General features: G+C 44.2%; 1 protein-coding gene across 2 annotated transcripts; it reads right to left on the minus strand.

The window, feature by feature from the left end:
- Positions 1–314: 314 nt before the first annotated feature.
- On the minus strand, positions 315–27731 carry LOC147251670 (collagen alpha-3(VI) chain-like). 2 transcript variants are annotated; one of them, XM_086219518.1, is made up of 40 exons: positions 27194–27731; positions 26388–26987; positions 24342–24953; positions 23561–24172; positions 21634–22230; positions 20031–20642; positions 19574–19908; positions 19408–19486; positions 19172–19317; positions 18993–19085; positions 18009–18062; positions 17790–17861; positions 17662–17688; positions 17526–17570; positions 17323–17376; positions 16948–17010; positions 16567–16632; positions 16426–16479; positions 16313–16348; positions 16161–16223; positions 15894–15956; positions 14540–14602; positions 14178–14240; positions 13907–13957; positions 13613–13648; positions 12961–13023; positions 12740–12802; positions 12477–12509; positions 12326–12362; positions 12216–12227; positions 11598–12091; positions 11393–11495; positions 10341–11042; positions 10162–10264; positions 10020–10075; positions 9014–9274; positions 8698–8772; positions 5406–5456; positions 1808–1993; positions 315–1145 (listed from the first exon to the last, which is right to left on the minus strand). In XM_086219518.1, exons 1-40 carry the CDS (start codon positions 27714–27716, stop codon positions 1105–1107), a joined length of 7299 nt encoding a protein of 2432 aa, XP_086075644.1. In that variant the 5' UTR covers positions 27717–27731; the 3' UTR covers positions 315–1104. The 2 variants fall into 2 exon arrangements, with proteins under 2 accessions (XP_086075644.1, XP_086075643.1); XM_086219517.1 differs by lacking the exon at positions 27194–27731 and having other exon boundaries at positions 10008–10075; positions 11598–12083; positions 12208–12227; positions 26388–26925.
- Positions 27732–27785: the final 54 nt, after the last annotated feature.

The raw sequence follows: 27785 nt of genomic DNA on the forward strand, positions 1-27785 counted from the left end.
GAAACAGTAATTTTACGCCGTCATGCTTCTCGATGCGACACTAAACATTCTGATGGGCTTTTTAAATCAGTGTCTTTACTCGTTTTGTGCTCTGCAATGTTGCCTTCTCCTCTCACAAGTGATCAAAATGTTTCATATAAACACAACGTACTGTATGTACATATTACTGTCGTTTAAACATTCGTCCAGCACCCATGTTGTCCTTGTTTTGGTTGTATGTTTATTCTATACTTCTCACTCAACATTCTCGTACACGCGCACACATACAGCTGATTTGTAAAGTTCCTCCACTTGAGATTTGAACTGTCAAAGTTGAGATTTTTTGTCTCCAACGTCTACTTTTTATCATCTTTATTTCTTATTCAGGCTCCAAATCTCTTTGTTTCGAATGTACAAGACTTCATTTAGAACAAGAAAAAAAAATCATTTGCACGTGTTTATTAGAAAGTCTAGTTTGTTTTTATTTCCCCTACACCCAGATGAAACATTAAAAAAACAGCTTGACAAGTACATTCTATTTTCAAAAGCTGGAACATGTGTTTGAGGCAGTGGATCCAGAAGTGCATGTGACATCATCATTGTATTTGCATCCAAGCAGTTGGTCACCGCCATTTTATTAAAACATTCATTAAAACTTGTGATAACTGTGAGGCGAAAGAATGATTCCAAAAGTATGAAAGCGTCGATGCTGCTGCGTGAATGTGGAACATCAAAACAACACAAAGCTTACTGAACTGATTATCGCCTAATCACTGTCCAACATTTATATGTTTCTTGCTTAATTATAAAAATGCACTTTGAAAAAAAAAAAGAAATCTCATATGCTGTTCCAGAAAACAAAACAGAATGCACCCTGTAAATTTGTCAAAGGAACATACTATGTAGCACCAGTAGGTTAAAACAAATCATGCAGCAAGTCGTGTTGCCTTCTTTCTTGCGGTGAAAAAGACTTCAAGAATCTTGGGGATCAAGTCCATGTTCGTGGAATCCAGTGCAGCCACCATGTTGGCATTGCTTCCTGACAGTATGGCCATGTTGGACGGGTCTCCTCCAGAACCCCAGAGCAGGTAGAGGTAACAGCTGGCCATGTTTAGCGTCTGTGTCCTATGTTCTTATGGCAGCAATGACGCCTTGCTTGACAGGCGCTGGCGAGAGACAGAAAAAACAAACACATTGTGATGATGAAGGACTCGAACGAGCTATGCTAACACTTCCCATTCCTATTTTCGTTATTGTCACCACGACAACGAAGCCACAATGTTTTCCAAACCCTGAAGAGGAGTTTAGGTTTTGTTGGGCTGAATGTAAAGATGCTGTAACCACCACGTTGTCATGTGAGGAAACAATTGTTATTATCACGGGCATTGCTGGCAAATGACCTGCTCAGTCATGGACAAGGAAGACGTTTGCCTCAGAGGAAAAAAAATTCTCTCAGAATCTGTAAGAAAAATAATCTGAATAATTACTGAGTCCATGAGGAAGGACCACACAGGATTCGGGGTTGAATACTGGTGCGTGTGCTTCTGGCTACATTGTGGACGTCCTTGTGTAGTGATGTCATCCATCGTATTCAGTGTTTATTTCTAGTCAGTTTTCTGTGGCCGCTTGGTTGAGTCTAAAACAACACAGTTCTTTGGTTTGGGTTCAAATGGAAGCTCTCTCATCATTAACTACTACGGAAACGCAATGGGCAAACTTTCCCTTGTGCTTCTGCACTTCAGGTATGAGGACTAGTAGTACTTTGCACTTGCATGTCAAAGACGCCCCCTGCAGCTCATTTCTTTCACAGCATTTTCCTTCCGTGTACCTGCTTTTCCACAAGCCTTTAGACACTCCTCGTGCGTGTCGAAGCGATTCTGGTTTCCCCCACAGCCTCCGTACCAGAAGCGAGTGCAGCTCTTACTGGGGAAGTCGTAATGCCACTTGAGGACAAACTTGGCGCAGGTGCCCTCGTCTTTGGTCAGCTGGCAAATGTCCAGAGCAGTTGAGGCCGCTGGGAAGGCAGAGGAATGATCAGTAAAAGAATGACAAGACTGGACTCACCGGTGAGGTTGTGGGGGAAAACTGGTTCAATCGTCAGGAGCTGTCATGATTATTACGACAGTGACCCGTTTGTGCGATGGAATGAAAATGTAATACTTCATTCATTTGCCGTACTGGAGACATTCAGTACATGTGGCTTGGATTTGTTTTACTGTTCCTATTGAGAGCCAAGTATTGTGGCTTTGTTTGAGAAGCGCCGCCAGAAAACAATGAACAGCGAACAAGGCTTTCCATTCAGCCTCTCCATGACTCTTAATCGCTCTCTTCCATCACTGAAGTACAACCCTCTCTTTTTTCTGCGCTCCTTCAGTCATTAGATCTTCTGAAGAGCAGCAGAGGAGGCGGCTGGTTGGAAACAAAGAATTCTTTGTTTTACGAGCAGTCAGAGGAAATGAAACTATGCAAAACTGGTGTTTTGATGTGCTGATACATGCTGCCCGCCAAAGCTGGTCTGTGTTTGAGGATGTGGATTTGCTTGTTTTAAAACATGAGCGGAAACCCTTTATTCTCCTGTACCGGTGCCTTAACTGTACACCCGGACTCATGTCAAAGTCCATCATGTTAGTAAAAAGAAGGAAAGAACAAACAGACAGAAATTTCAGCAGCAAGGCCAAACTCCTTCTCTGCTGGTGCTACACATGCAGACCTGAAGTCTGGAGCCATCACTGGTCCAGTCGGTTTCCAAATCTATTGCAGATATTTCAGGAAGACATTGGTGGGAGTTCAATGTTTCGAGCACTCTTTGTATCGAGGGTGTTCCCAGTAAAGAATCTGGCAATCAGCTGGACAGAAACAGTTTACAGTTTAATTTACAGGCTTCCATCTGTTTGATTTTACAGCAAGACATAACGTTCGAGAAACTTCCCTCGTCATCTTTTTGTAGCGGATCCTTCATTGTTTTTGCTGCTGAAATCATAACTCCAGCTCAAAGCTAACAGTTATCTTGCTGTCAAAATGGGTACAAGGAGGACAGAATTGTAAGACAACCACTGCAACCAGGACCTGAAGTCAAGAATGATTTATGGCTGGAGATAAGATGAAGTCAGCACTCGCTAGGAATCAGGAAACAGACTGAACGGCTGCCACTAGAATTGGGGTCCAATTAGTTTATGTGATGTAAGGCATTTACCTGGACCACTGCAAAAAAGGAACTACAGGGATAAGCTGGAGTCCAACTGCACCAGCTCTGACCTCAGACGTCTGTGGCAAGGGCTCCACTCCATCACTGGCTACAAAGGGAGGAGCGATAGCAACATCCACGCTCCTTGCCAGACAACCTGAACTCTTTCTATGCTCGGTATGAGGCCAACAACACCACATTGGTTGAGAAGCTAGCTGAGAACCCTGATGGACACACTCTGACCCTGACAACGGCTGATGTGAGAAAAACCCTTAAAAGTTTGAACCCACGAAAGTCTCTGGGGCCAGATGGCATTCCAGGACGGATCCTCAAAGCATGTGCTGACCAGCTGGCAGAGGTCCTCACCTCCATTTTCAACCTCTCCCTGCAGCAGGCCACAGTCCCCACATGCTATAAACGAACCACAATCATCCCCATTCCCAAGAAATCCCCCACTACAAGCGTGAATGACTACCGTCCTATGGCACTAACTCCCACCATCATGAAGTGCTTTGAGCGGCTAGTCAAGACCCACATCTGCACCTCTCTTTCCGACTCCCTGGACTCTTTCCAATTTGCTTATAGGCCAAACAGGTCAACGGATGATGCCATTGCCCTGACACTTCACTCTGCCCTCTCCCACCTGGAGCAGAAGGACACATATGTGAGAATGCTGTTTGTTGACTACAGCTCAGCATTCAACACCATAGTCCCAATGAAGCTTGTCCAAAAGCTCAGGATCCTGGAACTGCACACCTCTGTCTGCAAGTGGATTCTGAGCTTTCTGACGGGTAGACCCCAAGTGGTGAGGATGGGCAGCTTCTCCTCCTCCACACTGATGCTGAGCACAGGTGCCCCTCAGGGCTTTGTTCTGAGCCCTCTCCTCTACGCCCTGATGACTCATGACTGTGTGGCTAGGCACAGTTCCAATGCCATCCTGAAGTTTGCGGACGATACCACCATCCTTGGTGTCATCTCTCACAATGATGAGACCACCTACAGAAAGGAGGTCAGCGCCCTGGAAACATGGTGCCAGGACAATAACCGCTCTTTCAATGTCTGCAAAACCAAGGAGATGGTCCTTGACTTCAGGAAACGTGAGAGGAGAGGTCACTCCCCCATTTTCATCGGGGGTTCAGAGGTGGAAAGGGTTGCCTCCTTCAAACTCCTTGGTGTGCACATCAGCGATGACCTCTCTTGGACCACTCACACCACTGCAGCTATTAAAACAGCAAATAAAGGACTATACCTCCTGAGGAGACTGAGGAGGTTTGGACTGAGCACCAATGCACTCTGCACCTTCTATAGGGGCGTCATAGAGAGTGCCCTGACTGGCTCCATCACCGTCTGGTACAGCAGCTGCTCTGCTGCGGACCGCAAGTCCCTTGGACGAGTGGTGAAGACAGCAGAGCGCATCACTGGCTGTCACCTCCCCTCCCTGCAATCCATCTTCAACACACGCTGCCTCAGGAAAGCTCAAAAGATCATCAGAGATCCCACTCATCCCAGCCACCGACTTGTTTCCCTGCTGCCGTATGGTAGACACTTCCGCAGCATCCACACACGGACGACCAGATTCAGAAACACTTTCTTCCTCACAGCCATCAGACTTCTAAACCAGTAGCTCTTTGTGTTTGCACTGCACAGTCTGCACTCTCAGACATTGCACACATGTACATATATATTTATCCACCACTGTTGTACATAATAACTGCTGTACATAATCCTCACTGCTGTACATAATACCATGCTCCTCTTAGCTATTTATATATCAGGACCTTACCTTATTTTATTTTTTCTATTTTATTCATAATTTATTTTTCTTTCCTTTTCTTGTGCTACTTAGAGTTGTCTGCCTGCCTTGTTCTAAGAATTTCATTGCACAAATGATGCTGTCAATATTGTGCATATGACAAAAAAGAATCTTGAATCTTGGAAAAAAAGGAACATTTAAACAGTTTCTTGCTTAGTCTGTGCTCCAGGCCTCCATTTAAAAACAACACTAAAAACATGCCCAAGACAACAAATACCCAAGAAGACTAGAAGAAGAACTAACTGAACCCCAAATTTGATGCAACTCTGATGCTAATGCTAGCGGCTAGCTTTGTGGCAAGAATGTTAGCATTAGCTTGGTAGTGTTGGTGGGTTATTGCCCTCAGGCAGAGAACAAGTCAGTGACCATATTGGCGGTGGAAAGAATCTCCATAGTTCCAGGGAAGTGAGGTCAGTGAGTGTTTCTCACCGGGAGCTGGAATGATCTCCACCTGCTCAACCTGCTGCTGAGGCTCCGGCTCTGTGGAGGCACACATATTTCAAACAGTCAGTGCAGTATAGATGTAAACGGAGGCTAAATGCAGCAAAATGTAGCAGGAGCACAACTGTCCCATCAGACAGCGACCCCGGGTCATGACTGGTCTTAAACATGATCTGAACCCAAGTCATGATGATGACGCTGATGTGAAAAGTCCACAGCGTCTCAGTGAATGACTGCCCGACTTCCACGTAAACCCCAAAACTGGAGACAAACATCACAAGGAGTTGTTTTGAGCAAACAAAAAAATAAAAAAAGATAATGTAGGCCATTATTTTAAGAAGATGACGATATTGGAAATAAATATTTAATGCCTAATTTCCAACTAAATCCCAACATTCTTTCCTTACATGGAGAAAAAGTGATCACAAAGGTTTAGACACTTTATTTGTAGTTTTACATTGAAAATGAGCAAAATTGTTGATTTTTTTTAGTTTTAAATGTTGGATTCTTGAAGGCTCAGCTGACTTCCCTCCACATCTCAAATCAAACCAATGCTTGTGTCAGAAAACGCACCATTCCTTTACTGCTGTACTGATGGGCTGAGCTATATTAAGCTCCGCAAATCATCCAGCCTTAATGAAAAAATAAATAGAGCTACAATGAACTTCATGTAAAAAACTATGTCTTTTCAAATGTCTGAAATCACTTTGGGTACAGAATGTTCTCTCATCTCAGCAGCTGTGACACGTCGCCCCTGCAGCAAACATCCATCTGCTGCGGTGCTTCTGTTTTCCAGAGAGCTGTGAGACGCGACCACCACAGCACCACCTCAATTGCTTCTTTTGCCAAAACATACTAAAGAAAAGGTTTAATAACAGACGTCATAAATTCTCTCGTGCACGGGGAGTGGATTTTGGCAAGTTCTTGTGAGTCTATTGTCAACATTGGAGTTGTGGTTCATTGCACAGCACATTTTTATAAGACTGATCTGCAGCTGGTGACAACGTTCCAAACATAAGTATAAGAAGACCCTTAGCTTTAATAGCAAACTCTCTCGAACTATTAGAGGATTTCCTGTCAGGTTTTAGGATTCACCCTAGCACAGAAACAGCACTAGTCAGAGTTACCAATGACCTCCGACTAGCATCAGATGAGGGACTGGTCTCTGTGCTGGTCTGATTAGATCTTAGTGCAGCTTTTGATACCATTGATCACCATATCCTTCTACAGAGACTGGAACCTGTCATTGGCATTGAAGGAACTGCACTTAACTGGTTCAGGTCATATTTACTAGGTCGATCTCAGTTTGTACTCACTAATGATAAACCCTCGGAAACCACTGCAGTCACTTATGGTGTTCCACAAGGCTCTGTGCTTGGACCAGTCCTCTTCACCCTTTATCTGCTTCCTCTCGGTCACATTATTAGGAAACACTCAATTCATTTTCACTGCTATGCAGACGACACACAACTGTACTGTTCAATGATCCACATGGAACAAACCAGCTGACTAAACTGGAGGCCTGTCTAAAGGAGATAAAAACTTGGATGACCCATAATTTCCTTTTATTAAACTGTGATAAAACCGAAGTCATTGTCCTGGGCCCAAAACATCTTAGAGACACCCTATCTAATGAGACAGGTACCTTGGAAGGAATTACCTTGGCCCCCAGCACAACCGTAAGGAACCTAGGAGTTCTCTTCGATCAGGATCTGTCCTTTAACTCCCACATTAAGCAAATTTCTAGGACTGCTTTCTTTCATTTACGAAACATTGCTAAGATCAGACACATCCTGTCTCAAAAAGATGCAGAAAAACTAGTCCATGCCTTTGTCACTTCCAGGCTGGATTACTGCAATTCACTCCTATCAGGCTGCTCCAGTAGGTCCCTAAAGACTCTCCAGCTGGTCCAAAATACTGCTGCCTGCGTGTTGACTAGAACTGGTAGCAGAGACCAGGTCTCTCCTGTACTGGCTTCTCTGCGTGGCTCCCTGTCAAATTTAGAATAGATTTCAAAATTTTCCTTCTACCATCAAAGTCCTCAACCATCAGGCACCTTCATATTTGACAGAGCTCCTAGTCCCCTATTATCCAGCTAGAACCCTTCACTCCCAGGATGCAGGGTTCCTGCTGGTTCCTAGAGTTTCTAAAAGTAGAATGAGAGCCAGAGCCTTCAGCTATCAGGCTCCCTTCCTGTGGAACCGTCTCCCAGTTTCAGTCCAGGACCCAGACCCCCTCTCTAGGTTTAAGAGCAGACTTAAGACCTTCCTTGTTGATCAGGCTTATAGTCAGGACTGATTAGGCTGGCCCTTAGATATGCTGCTATAGGCTCAGACTGCTGGGATCTCCCATGGTGCACTGGGCTTTTCTCTACTCCTCTCTGTCCTCTTATATTTGTCATACATAAATCGTACTCATACGTATTACGAACTCGTCTTCTTCTCCGGAGCCTTCGGGCTCCCCTCATCCCAGATCCCGGGTGCTGCAGGAGGAGGGTGCAGACCTGAAGAGGCTCCAGCTGCCACCCGTATCTCCACCTGCTCACGTCCCTGTCTGCCCATCAGTCTCCTCCTTTCTCTCTCTCTTTATCTCTGTCACTCTCTCTCCTTCAGTCTCTCTGTCTTCCTCCATTCTCTGTCTTTGTCTCTGCCCATCAGTCTCTTCCTTTCTCTCTCTCTTTATCTCTGTCCCACTTTTTCTTTCTGCATATCTATCTTCCTCCATTCTCTGTCTTTGTCTCTGTCCTGCTCTCCTGCTCTCTTTCCCCCCAACCGGTCAAAGCAGAAGGCCGTCCCCACTGATCCTGGGTCTGTTCGACGTTCCTGCCTGTTAAAAGGAAGGTTTTCGTCGCCGCTGTTGCAGGATGTGCTTGCTCATGGAGAATTATTGGGTGTAAATTCATTGAAGGAGCGTGGTACTAGACCTGCTCTACCTGTAAAGTGTCATGAGAGAACTTCTGTTGTGATTTGGTGCCATAGAAATAAAACTGACTTGACTTCCCTCTGTTCTGATGGATGCGTTTCTCTTGCCTTTCTTGGGTGCTACCCTGCTGGATCTCTCCCCTCACCTGCAGCCCTGTGTTTGTGATGCTGCTTATCTGTAATTGCATTTATTTGGTTTGACTTTTGGAGGAACTGTCATCCATTGTGCTAAGCTAGCTAGCACGGGTCTCCCTAGGGAAGCGTCTCTATCTTCTTCTCTGGGGGCGATGGATGATCAGAGACTTTTCCAAAAATGTTTTCATCATCTTGCTCGGTGATATGTATGCAGAATCACTCACCAGTTTCTGGTTTGTCCAGCGGTGTAGTGACTTCTGGGCTGGAGGCGTGGCTGACAGGTTTATGTTCTGCTGCTTCTGCCAAAGTGACACAACCATTGTTAAGAGAATCATGGCACGTAACGCAAGGGACTACAGGCAGGGGGAACATTTTAACAAATGTATATCACAATGAAGGAAAGAAATTACTTTTGTATTGGAAATCCAAAATATTTTATTCAATTAGATGAGGTTAATTGATGTTCATTGCTGCGTTAGATACTAGCTTATGGGATGCAAAGAAAGTTGATATATTTGTGTAGATTTGTTTCTGACATACTGGTGGTGATGACGCCTTTACGGGTGGAGACGGCTTGACCCTGGGCAGTGCGGGCTGTAACCACTGCGTGATATGATCTAGCACTTTCCAGGTTGTCTACTGAGAGCTCTGTGCCTGACACATTGGTCTTCAGGATGAGGGCATGGTCATGCAGCCGTGTCACCACCACTTCAAAGTAGATGAAGAGTTTGGGATCTGGGCTGCTCCATCGCAGTTTCAGACTACTGGAGGTGATGTTGGTGACGTGTAGCTCGTCTGTGTCTGAGGAAAGAAACAGTGGCATCAAGGATTGATGACAGTGACTGTAGTCCATGAGGTCAGGCTGAGTCAACGTGGGCGCACACTACGGTTTTAGAAGTATGTTTAATTCCTTCTGTATTAAGGAGACGGGGATCTTATCGGACGATAACCTGGAGTTCAACCTGGAGACAGTTTAACTGTTTTTCTTGCTTTCATTGCTGTTTCTGCATTCTGGAGCCACAAAGAAGTAATGCTAGAAGAAAAATATTTCCTTGAGCACAAGACTCCTATTCGTAAGTACTTGAAAGATGAAACTTATAGGTGAACTCATACTTCAAAAACCTCATGATAGAGGAATGATGTAATGCAGCACACATGCCTCCAGTGTTTCAAGGTAACATTTGAGCTCACATTAATGCGCTATCCACAGCAGTCACAGACGCAGTGAGACAGTGGAGAATCAACTTGTAGCTCTGCTTCAACTGTGCAAGAGCCTGAAGATGGCTGAGCATCGCCTGACCCAGAAGAAGCTGAAGTTCTGCAGAAATTGGGTCAGAAACAGTCTGAACTCGGCGTGCAGGCCCAGATTGACAGTGGGACTCTTGATGACTGTTTATATTTTGCTGAAGTTGTGTAATGAGAGAAGAGTGAACAGTGGCTTGGTTGCTGATTTATGAGCTGTTAGGGTAACAGCCCCTTGACTTGTGGCAAAGAAAACAGAAATGACAGATTCAAACAGATACTTCAAACACACCCACTACCTCACCTTGGTGCTTGATGTGATGAATCGCCTGTTGATTTTCATGATGTTTCTGATGTTTCCTATGAATGCAACGATAAATCGTGAATTTCATTAGCTGCACGACTAGCACCACAGTCAACAGTGTCAACAGTCACAAAACACCCACTCCTGATGTTGGGCTGATGTAAACGGGTTTTTGAAGGGCTGGTCACTCTGGAACCACTTGCAGTGTTTGGAGACTTCAGGGGACATGTAGAATGCATTTTCAACTGAAAATAAAGAGAAGAGTTAAAGTGTCAGAATCAACTCTCAAATGTAAGTCAAACTCACAACTGCTGGACTTACTGCTGATGTACTTGGGCAGCAGCTGACCGAAGGTCTGGACACGTTTGTCATAGAAGTTTGAGATGCTGTCCAGCCTCTTGAAGAAGACATCTGAAGGCTCGCTGGCCATGCGAGACAGAACTCGGGTGTCCCCAGCACTCAGAGTCTCACCCACCCCCAGGATGACCATGAAGTAGCCCCTGCACTTGACCTCAGTGGCAACACGTACCAGCTGCTCCTCATCTTCCTCCACACTTCCTGTCACAAAAAGCATCAGCACCTTCCGGCTTCGTTGCAGAGGTGCCTTCTCAAACACGTGTTCCACGGTTGATTCCACGGCAGCGGCCAGTGACCGACCGCCTTCTAGCTGTGGCGTTTTCTCTAGCAGGAACTTAACGATGTCCTGAGAGGAGTGGTGCTCAGTCAAACCGATATCTATGTGGAGAGGAGAGCCGGTTTTGTTGTGGACAAACTCGTAAGGCGCCTGCTGGATCACTGACACTCTGGCATGATGGGCGGAGGACGTGGGATTGGAGGACACTTGTAGGTGCTCCACCATGTGAGCTATGTATCGTTTAATCTCTGTGAAGATGGCAGGGTATGTGGACTCTGAGCTGTCCATGATGAAAGCCATGTCAATGTCCACATCTGTGGCAAACGACCTCTTATCTCTGCTGGTTGAAGGAGGAACGTAGTTGCACATTTGGTCAGGAGAGCAGATATCTGAAAGAAGGAAGGGGAGCCATTTTCAGATTGCATGAACATTGGAGAGAGACAGCAGAAGGAACCTCACGGACCTGGGATTTATGAACTATGAAATATTTTGTCACGTTTTGTGTTTATTCATGCATTTTTTATGTCAGAAAATTACTTCATTAGTTCATGTAACACAAAACAAGAACCGTTTCACCTGACTGACTTTTGCTTTCATTGAAAATCATCATTGAAAGCTAAAACTGTAGTTGTAACATTGGGAGCAACTCCAGTCAAAGTCATTAATCATTATCATGATTATTTATTTAATTACTTTCTGAAAATCACATTTGAAGGGTAAATAAAGATGGAGGTCTTACCCAGGCAGACATGGCAGTTCATAATCCTCTGTAGGACTGAATTGTACTGTCCACTATTAGCGTTTGGCAGTACAATGACCTGGGCCAGAGCTGTGTTGTTAACCTGATGAGCAAAAATGTTGAAAACAAAAGGAAGTTGTTTTCATACAGGACAGATAAAAGTAAAAAAGTGAATCGTCTAGTTCCTCTTTGAGCCTTTGTTTACCTGCAGCGCTCTGCTGAGTGCTGTGTCCTCACGGTTGACTAAGAACAAAGTGGCAATGCCAGCATCATGGAGGCGCAGCGCTGCGTTAGTTACTGCCTGAGCATTACCGGCTGTCCCACCAACAAAGAAGACGGCCACCTTTCTCATGAGGAAGCCGCTGCGCACTCTCTTGAAGGTGTTCTGGGCCACAAAGCTCATGGCGGTTTCTAAGCTGCGCTTCTTGTTGGTCTGCAGGGTCTGCAGTCCCTCGATGCGCTGCAACAAAGCCTGTTTCTTCATGGCATCAGCGAAGCGGACCTCGGTGGTCACTTCGCTGTTGTACAGAGTCAAAGCAACACGCGCTCCTCTGGGACAGTTGCTCTCAGTGATGGTGATGTCTCGGACCAGGCGCAGGACGGTGTCCCGCATGTTGTTGAAAAGAGGGCGATTAACATCACTAGAGGCATCCAGGGCGAAGGCCAGCTCAGTAGGGTAGAGTGGACATTCCTGCTGACCTAAGCGCACACAGAGAATTTACTGCTCGCTGGATGCAGTACATAGTGAATACGCAGTAATTAAACATAGTAATTTCTATTTGACTGTCATGTTTGCCTTAATGAAATGTATCTACGTTCTTACCGTAACAGCAAGCTGGTGAAGAAAGGGACATAAAACACAGTGAGACATACTGAACATTGTTACCAGGGTATGTCATCATCAACAGTTAGTCATCGTCCAGTTATACTTACGGCAGTTTTCTCGGATCTTCTTGACCAGCTCACATTGCTGAGGACAAAAACAGAGACATTTGGGGTCATCAGATTAATTATTTACAATCAATTTAATTAACTGACTGTTTATCCAGCTCAGTTTGAAGCAGTTTGATTAATGAGCACATACCACAACACCTGGTCCTCGTGGTCCTTTCTGACCCTGAAGGAAGAATAAAAGGCTTGTGTTAGCAGCTGGACAGCTAGATAAACACCCCGCCAGAATAAGACGCTTATATAACATTAGCAGCATGTTTAACAGTGATCTGTGTTTCATGTCCACAGTGATCAACAGCCCACTCTAGAATTATAAATACATATTCTTCTGTGTCTCTTTGTTTTTTATATGTAAGACACGTAGTTTTTTTGGGCAATGAAGATGAAGTTGCTTACATATGTCCCAGGATATCCAACCTCTCCTTTCTGTCCGGGTGTACCAATACTCCCAGAGACACCCTGGAAAGAAGAAAGACTTGACAGCTACTTGCTTGACTTGACTTTGAAGGCTCCATCTACCACTCATTGCTCTTGAACAAACTAAGTGATGCCATGTAATGAGCATTTAGACTGTACACATTATATACATTCAATCTAATGGGGGTCTTAAAGCTTACCCGCTGTCCACGGTTTCCTCTCGGTCCAGGTCCCCCCTGGGTTCCAGAGTCACCTGCTGCTCCCTGCAGTGACAGAAGTAAAGGGATTAAATTTGCGTGGCCAACAGAGAAAGGCTGTGGCCAAAGTTTTGTCGTGTTCAGGAAAAACACAAGACCAATTTTTTTTGTGAAGGAATAAGTCAATGTAAAGATGCAGAAGACGCAGACTTGCACCAGGCAACACAAATGGCACACAATTCACAAGTCTACCTTTTTTGTGTGAGTTGAAAGCTTCAACTGGGCTGAGAAAGTCACATAATTCTACTGTAGTCAATCCCAACTCCATTCAGAAAAGAAGCATTTTTAAAAGTTGTTTGCTTTGGACAGTCCTGACAAAGCATGGATTCAAACTTCTGGCAGGGGGCTGCCAATGAAAACCAGCCTTTTGGCTAAAATTGGTAACAACTGTGGCTGTGACATTAACAGCTCTGGATGCCGTTGACCTGAGAACACTACTGTTGGGGTCCCACAGATAAAAAGGTCATGATTGATGAGAGCAAGAAATGCCTCTCCTCTCTCCTCCTTTCCACTCAGAACTGTGTACATTTGCAGATTTACTACTTGTGTGTCACTGTGCTACTCATGCAAAAATGAAGTCAGTCTTTTCTGTTACCTTTTGTCCTGAGAATCCTGGGAAGCCATCGTCACCCTGCACAAAAAGACATACTTTATGTGTAACAGTGCAAACAATTCAATCTGTCAGTAAGTGAAAGACTCTAAACATTCTTTTTAGTAATATTCAGTCACACAAAAGGAGGTTTCTGTGCCTGTGTTTCGGAACCCAGATGGATGATCGGAACAGCAGCACTGTTTTCCTACCTGACTGGGCGTAAACTTTTCTTTTTGTGAATATGTCACTGATATGTGAGGTTCATTAACCACACCCTTGTCATTTCGGTTTACTTGCCTTTCTTCCTTTGGGCCCTGGAATGCCAAACCCATCTCTCCCATCTTCACCCTACACAGAAAAGAAGAAGATGTGCTTCACGTTTATAAAGCTTTCACGAATTTACTAATTAATTATACCTCCTCTTTGACCCTCTTATGTCATAATGAAATATGCATTACATGATTAATAACATCCATCCTGAAGGGAGATAGTCTGCGCAAACACATTTAAGTTTTGTCATACTCCCATCAGTGTTACTGTAGGCTACATGCTATGGTTTCATTCTTACAGGCTCTCCACGGGGGCCAAGGGGTCCATCAACACCTTTGGGTCCTGGATCTCCTGGCTCTCCCTACAAATACATAACCAGTTCGCAAGCGTGAGATAGAGAATTCGGAGACACTGAGAGAAAGTCGAAATTTTACTGGAAGCTCCCCTTCTGTAGATTTAATGAGGCTCATGTGGTTTCTGTGCAGTAGATCTCAAGTGGAGCCTTGATGTTTTCATGTACAGCTCTCATGTTTGCTCAAATACACAACATGTGTGTGTCCAGTAACATGACCGAGCCAGGATTAGGCCTGCGTGTTTTTATATTAAACAAAGTCAGTAAGGAAGAACATGAGCCACACTAAATATTGGACTGCTCAGTACCTTGCGACCAACAGCTCCTCTTCTGCCCTTTTCTCCACCTGCACCCGGAAGACCGCCGGGACCCTGGAAGACAGAACATGGAATATTGTTGGACATTTCTCACACTGAATGATACTGTGCACCTGATTTGAGGTCAACCAACTGTAACATCCCCCTGTGCTGGTTGTTTGCATTTGCTAGCAACTGTGAGAGCTGACGCATGGAGAGTGTGTTACAGAGTTAGATCCTTCAATGAGCAGTTGTTATTTTTCACGTAAGAGCCGTCTCTTCTGTCCAGTTTCAAACTGGTAAACCAAGATGCCGGAATGTGGTACTATTATTCATATTCTGACACCTGCTCACGCCCCTGTCTGTCCATCAGTCTCTCCTCCTTTCTCTCCCTGTTTATCTCTGTCCCTCTCTTTCCTTCTGTCTCTCTGTCTTCCTCCATTCTCTGTCTTTGTCTCTGTCCATCAGTCTCTCCTCCTTTCTCTCCCTCTTTATCTCTGTCCCTCTCTTTCCTTCTGTCTCTCTGTCTTCCTCCATTCTCTGTCTTTGTCTCTGTCCATCAGTCTCTCCTCCTTTCTCTCTCTCTTTATCTCTGTCCCTCTCTCTCCTTCTGTCTCTCTGTCTTCCTCCATTCTCTGTCTTTGTCTCTGTCCATCAGTCTCTCCTCCTTTCTGTCCCTCTTTATCTGTGTCCCTCTCTGTCCTACTGTCTCTCTGTCTTCGTCCATTCTCTGTCTTTGTCTCTTTCCATCAGTCTCTCCTCCTTTCTCTCCCTCTTTATCTCTGTCCCTCTCTGTCCTACTGTCTCCCTGTCTTCCTCCATTCTCTGTCTTTGTCTCTGTCCTGCTCTCCTGCTCTCTCTCCGTCCCCACTGATCCTGGATCTGCTCCACCTTCCTGCTGGTAAAGGAAGGTTCTGGTGGCTGCTGTTGCAGGATGTGCTGCTGATGGAGAATTGTTGGGTGGAGGTTCATTGAAGGAGGGAGGTGCTGGACCTGCTCTACTTGGACAGAGTCAGGACAGAACTTTGGTTGGGGTTTGGAGCCGTACTGATAAACCTGACTTGATTTGACATGACATCATTGCATACTGCATACAGACAGAGTTGAATAATTTTGATAGACAGAGAGATTATCCATGATTGAACTAACCTCCAATTTATTAGGAGTATTACTGTTACCTCAAAACTATACAGTGAGGAGTTTGAGATCATTTGAATAAGTGACTGTCAGAAAAAAAGCAGCTTGGTGGTCCAGAACATTAAAGTTGGAAAGCCTTGCACTTTCAGTGTACATAATACATTTCTAGATTAGTGTTTTATGTCTCAGTCAGTTGAATATTCATATCAAAGCTAATCTGTTCACTCACCCTTGGTCCTGGGTTGCCGTCTTCCCCTCTGGGTCCTGGTGCACCATTCGGTCCGGATGGACCCTTGAAAAACCAGATTACAGCTTATTAGAGTGAAGAATGACCACACATTTACATGTAAATCCCTCAGTCACAGCATAGTGAAAATGTTTGACTAACGCAGCCAAGAAGAAGGAAGTCATCTGATTCCTCCAATCTGCTGACAGACTGATAAATGTTTTGGCAAGTACACTCAGAGAGTCTGCCAAATATCGCGCAACAACTTACTCTGGATCCTCCAATACCAGGCTCTCCTTGTACACCATTATCTCCAGGCTTTCCGGGTTTTCCCTTCAAGAAATGCAAACAATGTTACAATCAGTGTCAGGAGTAGCTGCAGTAAGAAGTACTCTGGATTTCACTGTTGAATAAGGGCTTACAGCTTTTCCTGGTGGGCCTCTTCTGCCATCAGATCCCTGATAATAAATCAAAGTTAATAAAGAAAACAAAGAAAATTTTGCAAAGACACTGATTATGTAGCAAACATTCATACCCTTCTTCCAGGTTCCCCAGGAGTTCCCTTCTTTCCATCCTCACCTGGATCTCCCTGTCATTTTACCACACCATGAAACTAAATCAGCACACAAGGCCATGTTAAATTGCACAGAATGATATGGTGAAACAAGGTTGTTACCGCTGGTCCAGCATCACCAGGGTCTCCTTTCGGGCCAGGTTGGTTGTTATCCTGTCCACTTGTACCCTGTCAGAGGGAAAATTCAATTTGAGCCACAAATAAACACCATAACAGAATGTGTTAGAGCCGGTTGAGGTCATGTTGATGGTTCTATTAGATGCCTGGATGTCATGGTCAGCCGAGTGAGACCTTTACTAGTTAGCCACTGCTAAATTCTGAAGCTAATGGAATGAATGAATGACCGCTCCATTACTCCAAGGACTGAAGACTAATTTAAACACATAAATATATATAAAAAAATCTGGAAATACTTACAAACAAATTAAAAATCATCAAGTGCACAGAAAATAATTGAAATGACTGCACAATACTGAAACTCACAGGGTCTCCTCGAATTCCCATTTCTCCAGTGTCTCCTGCTTGACCCTTGGCACCTTTAGGACCCTGCAAGCAAGAAAAGAGAAAAAAATAATACAGAACAACCAGAAGTCACCTGTGCTGGTTGAACCTGCTTTGTAATGGGAAGTTGTGTTGTTAAAGTTTGAGCTGTCGTCACTCTTGCCCTCATACAACTAAATCATGGTGAGGAATTCACTCCCCTTTTTGACACTCGAGCTCATCTAGAATAACATTCAAATCTTATTCAAATTTGAAGAAACCCCACATTTCCCCCCACAAGCATGTAATTGGGAACAGTGGCGACCCTGCAGTCGACTGCACCACTGCATTTATGCTCAACTATATCCAGCCACTCACTCTCCATCCAGGGTTTCCTCTCTCTCCTGGCGGTCCGGCCACTCCACTTTTGCCCTAAAAATACACAGAGCAAATGTAAATTAAAGACCAGAATCATCCTTGGACCAGACCACATTAGCATGTCTGTGCCACACGAAAAGACAGGAAACACTGCTGTATGTAACCATCAGGATAAAACCATTACTAGATGATGAGAAGCTCACCTCTTCTCCGTTAATCCCGTCCAGGCCAATCTCTCCAAATTCACCCTGTAACGTGGTAACAGTGCGTCCATGGCTGCATTAGACTGTTTCATACTGATCTGTCTGATAGTTAAGATTTTAAAGAGAAAAAAGTCACCTTTTCTCCTGAGTATCCTCGGGAACCCTGAGCAAAGAAAGGAACAGAGTTACAACATTAGAAATGATCAGAAAAATAATCAGATACAAAGCATAATAATTTCACAAAAGTTTGAGGTGAGTGTTTACCTTGACACCTCTCTGGCCGGGACATCCCTGGAAACCCTGAGTTCCATTGACGCCAGGAGGTCCTCGTTCTCCCTGTCATCATAGAAAAAATACGTTGAAATAATATTCACAAGTACATGAGGAGGAGAATTAAGAAAAACAAAGGATGAACAGGAAAGCATAGTAGGGGGAGTCCAGCGGTAGGTCAAGACAGCATGGGTCAGTCTTCTTTCTACTTACAGGTCCACCTTCGTCTCCAGGGTGCCCTTGGCTTCCTGGTCCTCCTGAACTTCCCTGGAAGACAAAAATGACCATTTGTTAGCCTCTGTTTTTCAGTTTTTTAGAGCTTCACTAGGCAAGGCAAACATTATTTGTATAGCACATATGGCTGCATCTGGGGACTCAGAAATTCACAAAGACCCAACAAGCAAGAACATAAAGAGTCAAACAGCATATATTCAGCAAACAATACAAGCAAATCAGAACAGAGAGCGGTTTGAATTTGGAACTGCTCAGGTTCCAGCAGGTTGAATGAGTGAAGGGCAGAGTGAGCGTATACGTGCATGATCGGTGATGTTCCACCCACGTGTATTCAAAGTATTCAAAAATAATTCCAGACTGCTGCTTGCTACAGAGAGCTAAAACCAACACAGTGATTCAAAAACTTCATAATGCCACCACTTCAATTCTGTGGCCTGCCTTTATCTCTGATCTGACTCTGATCAAACACCCAAGATGATGAAGTATTTGTGTATTTTTGTATTTCAGAATCAGAATGCCTTTTATTTGTTTGTAATTTGTATGTGAATGTGGTGTGTGTGTAAAAATACACTCACATAAAGTAACAAGTGTAAGAAGTTAAGGGTTTATCCTTGCTGTCTGACATTGGATTATAAAATACTCAAAATCTGACAACATTCAACCAAGTATCAACATATTATGATAATAAACATTTTATGGTCATGTCAAGCATAATTTCAAAACTGAATATCTAAACCTCTCAAGGCCAACCAGGTTGCGGTGACCCACACTTTGCTTTAACAGGTAACCTTCACCTAGCCTAAGGGAACAGCCTGGATGATCCAGGAGTGGTCCTCTTGAGCAGCCTACAACGCACTGACTTATTTGGGAGATTGGAAAAGTATATGAAACAAACAGATGTGTGATATGATAGCAAGAAAAGGGACTCTCCTTTCTTAATTCTCCTCCTCATGTACTATTTACCTTCAACCCCGAAACTCCGACTCCCCCTCGGTCTCCTCTGGTGCCAGTACATTTACATGGAACACCACAGCATTCCCTCTCTGCAATATTGTCCTACATGGCAAAAGAAGACATGTTATAAGTTATTCAAAGAAAGTTGCTGTGTAACTTGTCTTGAGCCCCATAGATAACCAACTCACCAGTTCTTCCATGAGTTCATAGTCCAAGTCCATGATATTGAGCCGTAGGGGTCTGGTGTACCTGAAGCCTCGACCAAATTCCAAAGACAAAGCCTCCTCAAATTTGGCCACGCGCTCCAGCCCAACCAGGATGAAACTATTTACTCCTGTATTGTAGATGAATTTGCAGGAGTTAATTAATCCTAAGTGTCTCTACAAAACATATTTATAGGTGAAAAGTCAACAAGGGTTGTCACCTGATCGCTGAAGTTCATCAACACGCCTTTTCATTTCAGCATATGGGGCATCAAGGCCATCAGTCAGATGAATAACAACCTTCAGGGAGAAAAAAACCCACAATTTAATCTGATTCTTTCTCAACTCAAGTTGTTCACTGTTGAGTTTAAGTTGTCAGTAACCAACCTTGACAACGTTGTCCTGTCTAGTCTTGAACCTATCAGTGTATGCAGAGATGGTCTTGCCATTAAGCACAAAGGGGCCACGAGTTCTTAGGGCTCTAAAGGCCTCAAAGAGCTCTTCAGCATTGTCCGTGAAGTCTAGCTGGATAGGCTGAGCACCAGAGTCCACAGCAAGCATACCCACTTGCACAGAAGGAACCTGTCCAGATGAGCAACTGATTGCTGCCATTTTGGAAATTCTTGGCAGAATGGCACGCATCTTGCTCTGGAGATTGGTCTGAGCACTGAAGATATTCTGGGCGGAAACATCAAAGCCAAACAACACCTCTATGCTGCAGGCTGGAAAACACAAATATGGTCATGGGTCAAAATCAATTAATTTTTAATTCTTTGTAATGTTAAATTTTATCTTGTAAATTTATAATGGTATCATGTGAAACAGATCAGAAACAGACTCTTACTTTTAGGCGTGTCTGGTGCACCAACACACAGCTTCCCCTTCACCTCGTCATCCAAAGTCTCCAGAATTTGTTCATTGAGCTCTGAAAGCTCCTGAAAGGTACTGGCTCGGGCCACAGTGGAAGACTCACTGGCTAGGTTTTCTAACTCATTCTCAATGTCCCCCACTCCTACAGCAAAGATTCTCACACCTGTTTTCTTAAGATTTAGAGCTGCTGTTTTGCTGTCATCAGCTGAACGTCCCCCCGTGATAACCATCAGGATCTGGGGAGTGCCCTCATCTTTTCTGCTGCCCTTTCCTTTGGTAAAGTGGATATCTTGAACGTGGCGAATGGCTGCCCCAGTGTTGATTTTACGCCCACCTTTGTATTCTACTTGGCTGATAGCACTAATGATGTCTTGCTTGTTTTTGTAGGTGTTGAGATAGAAATCATCAGTCACATCTGTGGCGTAATGTGCCAGGCCAATCCTCAGGCTGTCTCTCTCAGTGAAAAACAGATCAATTAGGTTGATGATAAATGACATCACTTCATTGAAGTTATCCCTGCCCAAGTTAATGGATCCATCCACCAAAAACACAATATCAGCCTTTTTAGAGGGCGGCAGGCCACTTGCTGTGAGCATTAAGATGAAGACAGGGTGGAGAAAAGAGAGAAAAGGAGATATGGAGAAAAGCGACTCATTAGTTATTAAATTCTTTGTGTTGTGTTCTTGGTTTAGAATCTGTAACATGGTGTAATTTAGGGGTGACCCAGAATAGTTGAAGAATATATGATTCACTGGAAGGAGCCTAACGAAACAGCCAGTATTATTGTTGTAGCGTTGCAGTACCCTGAAATAATCACAAGAATACATATGCAGTTTGGGGTGGACAACTGCTATCTGTGGGTGTGGGGCTTGTACTGTGTAGCTGAGCTGAAGACCACTGACAATAGAACTTAACGCTTACTGTACACCTGCTGCTTGTTACTTTTTTGCTTCAAGTGACCTCAAGTGACTCCACCATTCGCCTTGTCCATGAAATGTTACCCTGGTGTCAGAAGATAATGTGCACACCAGCCAGGGCTTTGCTCTAGCGAGTTAGAATTGTCAAGAATGAAGTACCTGAGAGTGAAGGTGCAGGAGCGAGATGGTTAAGAGGATGAAATATGGAGAAAAATGAGGAAGGTGTTCTGGACAGTTTCACTTGAGGCCAAAAACCCTCTGTGAAAGGGTTTTGTGAAAGCTAGCTCCCCAAGCTGGTGGTCTGGGTGTGTTCTTTGTCATCAGTATGACAATGGTTGGGATGGAAACAAACATGGCAAGTCCATGTGCCAACATAAACCAATACAGTAAATATGCCAATTTACTAGTGTACACCCACAATAGGGAGGCTTTCAATGCTTGTACTAGTTTTAGATGTATCTTACAAATTGCTATTTATTCATTTTGTCTCAGCTGTTTTGCCATGTGTAGAAAAAAGAAGGCCAAAGAAAATCTGACTCAATGACCAAGAAACAAAACAAAAAACAGGATTTGACAACAGAGAAGAACTGAGGGACAAGATTTTACAATGAACATTTTTAGGCTGGGACACCCCTAATTTTAAATTTTTACACAACTTACTGGGATCCACAATTGTCGGTGGCTCTTCGGGTATGGTCCCACTTAACCTGGCAATAAACCTGTCCTGGATTGCTGGCAGACCCGGGTATGTAGGAACCTGAAGAACATCCTCTGGCGTGGTGGAAATTTGGGTTAGCTGCCTTGTGTCAGCACCAGCTGCTCCAATACCAATGCAGTTGACACGGGAGCCCTTAAGCAAAGGTCCATAGAGAGAAACATCTTGCGGGGAACGTCCTCCCGTGAGAACCACGAGATGCTGGGAGGCCTCGACTGGACGAACACCAGCAGACGGCTTTAATTCATTCTGTATGACATACTCAATAGCATCCGCCAGATCTGAGGAGCGGCCGCCCATCTGCCTGAGTCTTTTGATTGCAGAGATAACAGCTGGCTTGCTGTTGTGTGAATTGAGGGAGAACTCTGTTTTAACATTGTCTGCGTACTGGACGATGGCCACGCGAACTTGGTCAGGTTGCACATCAAGTTTTTGGACAGTGTTCAGTATGAAGTCACGAATATGAGCGATACCAGCAGCACCTGTGTTGTCTGAGCCATCAATGAGGAAAATAATGTCCTTCCTCCCGAGGTGTATGACATCTGCAAAACAGACAGAAGAAAGTGAATGAAAGCATTTTTAATAATTGAAAAAGAAATTTATGAAAACATTAGTCATTACAATACCATTAAAAAGTTCATAATACGAGCACTATATGTAAAGTATGTCATATTGTGAAGAAAAAAACAAGGGAATCGTATTGCTAATGAGGAATTGTGTTGATCATACATAGGTGCTCTTTGGGAACTTCAACTTCTGTGAGGCTGCGTGCCTTTGTTTTTCTCTCTTGTACGTCATCGCGCTGACAACGTCATCATTTCACATAAACATGCACTGGAACACTGAGATGTAAACAAACGACAACATGAATGTCGCTGAGTTGAACGTTAACGTTGTCGTTGCGCGCATTGCAATGTTGGCTTTTTTGCGAAGCATACAAACTCGGGGCAGATTGGAAAATGTCTGAATGCTACTGCAGCATAGGAGGATGGAGTTTTTGGCTCGTCTAGTGGGGAGCCGAAGAAGCTACAGGCCATCAGGATGCGACAGGAATGTCGCGTGAAACATGAGATGACGCGGGTTGCCTTTTTCACACTGCAGACGAGCTGAGCCAAGCCACTAAACACCTGGGTCTCTTGGTGAGTCGGTCGATGCGGGTCGAAATGCCGAGTCGACCCTTTCAGAGTGCGCAAAAACCCGTGTTGACCCGCGTTTTTGGTGCAGTGTGAAAGGGGCTGTAATAATGTTGTTGCTGTGAATGTTGCACACATGAATGGACAAAGGAGACTGTCAGGTTTCCAGGAGCCAAGAATCATCTGAGACTTAATAAATATTGAAAATTGACTGATAGTGGCAAACAATATAAAACTCTTTTTTTCTTCCACTATTCAAAGCAAGAAGGTTGTGGGTGGAGCCCCGGCTGCAGCACAGGGTCTTTCTGGGTGAGTCTCCATGTTCTCCCTGCTCCTGCTAGGTTCTCTCTGGTACTCCAGCTTCCTCCACAGTCCAAAGACATGAAGAGGGGACCAGGTTAATCCAGACTCTAAATTGACCGTAGGCGTGGCTGGGAGAGCCAATGGTTGTCTGTCTCTATGTGTTGGCCCTGCCATGGACTGGTGACCTGTCCAGAGTGAACCCCGCCTCTCACCTGAAGGCTGCTGGGATAGGCTCCACCCCCCCACCCCCACCAACCTTAAGAGGATAAACAGTTGAAAATGGATGGATGGATGGGCATTTTCATTTATGGACAGACATGAATCTAGCTGAACTGAAATTAACTGGGGTAGGGTTAGTGGAAAAAAGTAATTCATCCACTTATTCATGTCTTCCTGAAGGTAATCTAAGCCAGGAATTTTGGACAATATTTCTTACCAGAAGGAGGCACATAGCTACTGATGATATCATCAGTCGATATTTCTGTGACCGACTCAATGAGCTGCTGCTCGATTCTTGGAAGCTGCTGGAAACTGTCCACTGTATATGCAAGTTCAGGCTTGAGGGAAATCTGTCTCAGTTCACTGGGGTCTGAATTCCGTGACCCGATGGCAAGTGGAGCAATGTGGCTTCTCTTCAGTTGGTCAGCTGATGTGGAAACATCATCTGTAGACTTGCCGCCAGTAACTAGAATGAGAAACTGAGGCACACCATCTTCAATACGGCTTCCTGCTGACCTCTGGTAGATGTTCCTGGAGACCCACTCAAGGGCACGACCTGTGTTTAGACGGCTCCCACCTCTGCTTTGAAGTCTTGCCACTGCCTGGCGAACCTCATCTTTGCTAGAGAATTCATTCAGAAGGAATTCAACCTTAGGGTCATCACTGTACTGTACCACAGAAACGCGGACGTTATCCAGTCCTACATCCAGTTTCTCCACAACTCTTCTTATCATTTCACGGATGGCAGGGAACTCACTACGCATTGCGGTGGAGCCATCGATTAGAAATACAACATCCCTCTTTTCTCTTCCTCTGACTGTTGTTATTACTGTGAAAAAGAATGCAAACATTGAGGGTATGAATGGGGCATGTTCAACTCTTAAATCATTATGTCATAGCATTTAGTAAAGTAAGAATCTGTGTAACAAATTTATGCTGCCAAAATAAATCAAATTACATACTTATACATTTTATACAACATTAAAATGGGTAAATACCTTCATATTGTGGGAACGTTGGAGTCATCTTGTTGATGTCATCATCTGACAACTCAGTAAGAGTGGTGATTAAGTTTTCTTGGACTGTGTAGAGGCCAGGAAGATCATCGACAGTGAAGGCGAAGTTTGGAACATATGACACCACTCGCAGCTCTGTAGGGTTCATATCCCTGGTCCCAATGCTAAAGGGAAGAACTCTTGATTGTTTGAGGGAAGAGGCTGGACGATTGATATCATCTGTAGAGGACCCACTGGAGATGACAATTAAAAACTGTGGAACACCCTCTTGCTTCCTGCTACCTCGAGCCGCTGTCAGAACATCCTGACCAACAAAGTTCAAGGCCTGACCCAGGTTACGCTGTCTTCCTCCCAGCTGACTTATTGCTGTTACAGCATTTAGCACTCCTTCTTTGGTTGTGTATGAGTCCAGATACATGTTAACCTGTGCAGAGTCACTAAACTGGACCACACCAATCTGGATCTTATTTTCGCCTACATTCAGACTCTCCACAATCCTGCGGATGAACTCCTGGATAATGGGGAAATCTCGACCAACACCATCAGATCCATCCACAAGGAAGATGATGTCCTTTCGAGGACCTTGGGACTCAGCTGGAAGAGAGAGAATAAAGATTTATATTAATCTCCTGCCAGTAAAATGACAGAAGCAGCACCGACAGTGTTTGTTCCTATGCCTCCTTCACGTGCAGATTTTCCCTGAAGTGTTCCAGCATTACTCCAGTAAAGGGTCATGCGTAAATGACAGCCCATTTTCTGGAAAAGCTCCTCTCACTATTTCCCACCCCAAGACTGATTGACATTACTGGGAATGCAAGAAAGGCTGTGTTGTGAATGAAAGCTGGAAGGTTGCTGGGAACTGGCATTACCATCTATGTGTGAATAATAAAAACAATTAACCACAAAAATCACAAAACCCTTAAAAAAATTTTAAAAAACCCCAAACAAACAGAACTGTGTTAACAATGACAAGAAATGTTCTGGAAAGTAGCTGCAAGCATATTGATCATCACTTGTGGTGCTAGGACACAGAGAAAAGCTTAGTCCCCGTTAACCTATGCACGAACACATTAGGACCTATTTGGGTGTAAGTATGTCACAATGTGCACTAAATCCTACGTGGCATGTAAAACAGACTGTATGGGTAACGCTGCTTTCATGTCTCCAACAGGAGCACAGAATAGACACTTGAGCCCTTGCCAACATTCATATGAATTTACTGGGGTGTCAAGGGAATAGGGGGAGATTTACATAGAAGCAAGTTTTACATGCAAAACTATGTATGACATAAATGTAAGAACTGCAGGGAAAAGTGAACATTGGTTTTCTTCACTCCACCATATAACCCCTACCAAAATGCAGGTGTAAACTGCATACTAAATGTGTGAACTTGAGAAACTCCAACGATCACATTTGAATTCTGAACAATCATGTTGCTCAAATATCTGTCAATGATCCTAGAAATTGGAATCATATAACCACATATGCCATATTTGCAATGCTCATTTGAAACATTTTTCTTCTGATATCTGGCATATACTATCGAAAAAAATAAGGAAATTTTAAGTTGAGAAAAAAATTGCTATTCTGCATTTGGCATTATTATCTCGCAACAATAAAGAAATACCAATATGTTTGGTCATAAGACCAATCATCTGTTTAGTTTACTTAAAAAAAGGCTTCAATGAACAATGCTAATTTGTCCAAAGAAACGCTCATGTGTTTTATGTTGAGATTTATTTACAGCATAAGGCATGAGTCATGCAGAAAGAAGTGACAATATCTCCCTAAAGACATATATGCATGAATGATTTTAGCATTGCGAAATGAAGCTTTCAACCAATTTGAAATGAGTAAAAGAAGAAATACTTGAATTGGGAAGAGGCCAAAAGATCCCATATGAATGATAAAAGCAGAAAAGATGAAATGTTGAGAGAAAAGTGAAAAAGAGATCCTTGGAATATGAAGGAAAACCATATTTTGTTTTGTTGAGGTATTTAAGCAAAGAGGAAAAAGGCAGGATCATACCAAATGGAGTTGGTGATTCAGGGATGTAGTCAATGAAAACAGTCTCTACGGACGACTGAAGTTGTTGTTGGACACTGGGAAGGTCTGTGAATTCAGACACCGATAGAACATAACTGGGATCGTGGGATATCTTCTGCAGTTCTCTGCTGTCAGAGTTTCTGGTTCCAATCACAAAGGTCAAGACTCCCAGCTGTTTGAGAGCAGAAGCTGGTGCGTCGACACTGTCGAAAGACCTTCCACCACTTAAAAGTATTAGGACCTGCGGAACTTGTTGATCGCGCCTGCTTCCGGCAGAGGCAGTGAAGACATTGTCTCTCAAGTACTGGAGAGCTGCTCCGGTGTTTGGGGTTCTCCCGCCTTTGTGCCTCATTCCTCTGACAGTGTCAAGGATCTGACCTTTGCTGGTGTACGTGTTCAGATAGAACTGGACTGTTGGATCTCGGCTGTACTGAACCACTGAGACACGGTCTTTGTTGTCATCCACACTAAGTGTCTCTACGACTCTTTGGACAAAGTCTCGCATTGCTGGGAATCCACTTCTGGTATCATCAGATCCATCCAACAAGAATACAACATCCTTTCCTTCTGGCCTTCTGTCGACTAGGGAACACAAAATTTCAAAGACATGAAGCTTCACCAGTAAAAAGTTGTGGGTGTAAAGGTGACATGGTGAAAGCTGATTGAAGTGTTTCCAATTTACTCTTTCCGTTAAAGAAAAATTGCCTTCTTGGAGTGGAACTTGGGGAACAACACTTGAGCAAAAATCAACTGGCATACCACTGACTTGCAGTGTAAAAATTTCTTACCAGTCACTGTTGGTGGCATGGGTGGGACCCTAACAGGCACTTTGCTCATGACAGAGGAGAGCTGTTCCTGGATCCTGGGGAGGTCATTGAAGTCAGTAACTGACAGAGCATAAGTCGGGTCATAGGATATCTTCTGCAGCTCTCTGCTGTCAGAGCTCCCTGTTCCGATGCCAATCACAACGATGCCTTGCCGTTTGAGGGCAGAGGCTGGGATGTCTATGCTGTCAGAAGACCTCCCACCATTTAGTAGGATCAAGAACTGTGGAACACTTTTCAGGTGCCGACTCCCGGCAGATTCTGTGAAGATGTTGTCCCTGACGTATTGCAGGGCTGCCCCGGTGTTGAGGGGTCTGCCTCCTCTGTGTCTCAACCCTCTGACAGAATCTGCAATATTCTCTTTTGTGGTGTAAGTGTTGAGATAGAAATTGACCTCTGCATCTCTGCCATACTGGACCAGAGAGACGCGGTCTTTGTTCTCTCCGATATTGAGTTTCTGCACCACTTTCTCAACAAAATCTCGCATGGCAGGGAAGCCATTCCTTGTGCCATCAGAACCATCCAGAAGGAAAACCACATCCTTTTTGCCCGTGTC

The sequence above is a fragment of the Aulostomus chinensis genome, chromosome 12 (genome assembly GCF_037954235.1).
Source record: "Aulostomus chinensis isolate RoL2024-O1b breed Wild chromosome 12, RoL_Achi_v1.0, whole genome shotgun sequence".
In the NCBI taxonomy this organism is placed as follows: domain Eukaryota; kingdom Metazoa; phylum Chordata; class Actinopteri; order Syngnathiformes; family Aulostomidae; genus Aulostomus; species Aulostomus chinensis.

Bases quoted from the DNA above. Each gene is read 5' to 3' on its own strand.
- LOC147251670 (XM_086219518.1), bottom strand. From the start codon at position 27,716: ATGCGAGATTTTGTTGAGAAAGTGGTGCAGAAACTCAATATCGGAGAG. The intron at 17,862-18,008 runs GTAAGTAGAAAG...CTATGATGACAG, and splicing joins CTGGAGACGAAGGTGGACCT to GGAGAACGAGGACCTCCTGG. The intron at 16,633-16,947 runs GTGAGTTTCAGT...TCCCTCTGACAG, and splicing joins TGGGAATTCGAGGAGACCCT to GGTACAAGTGGACAGGATAA.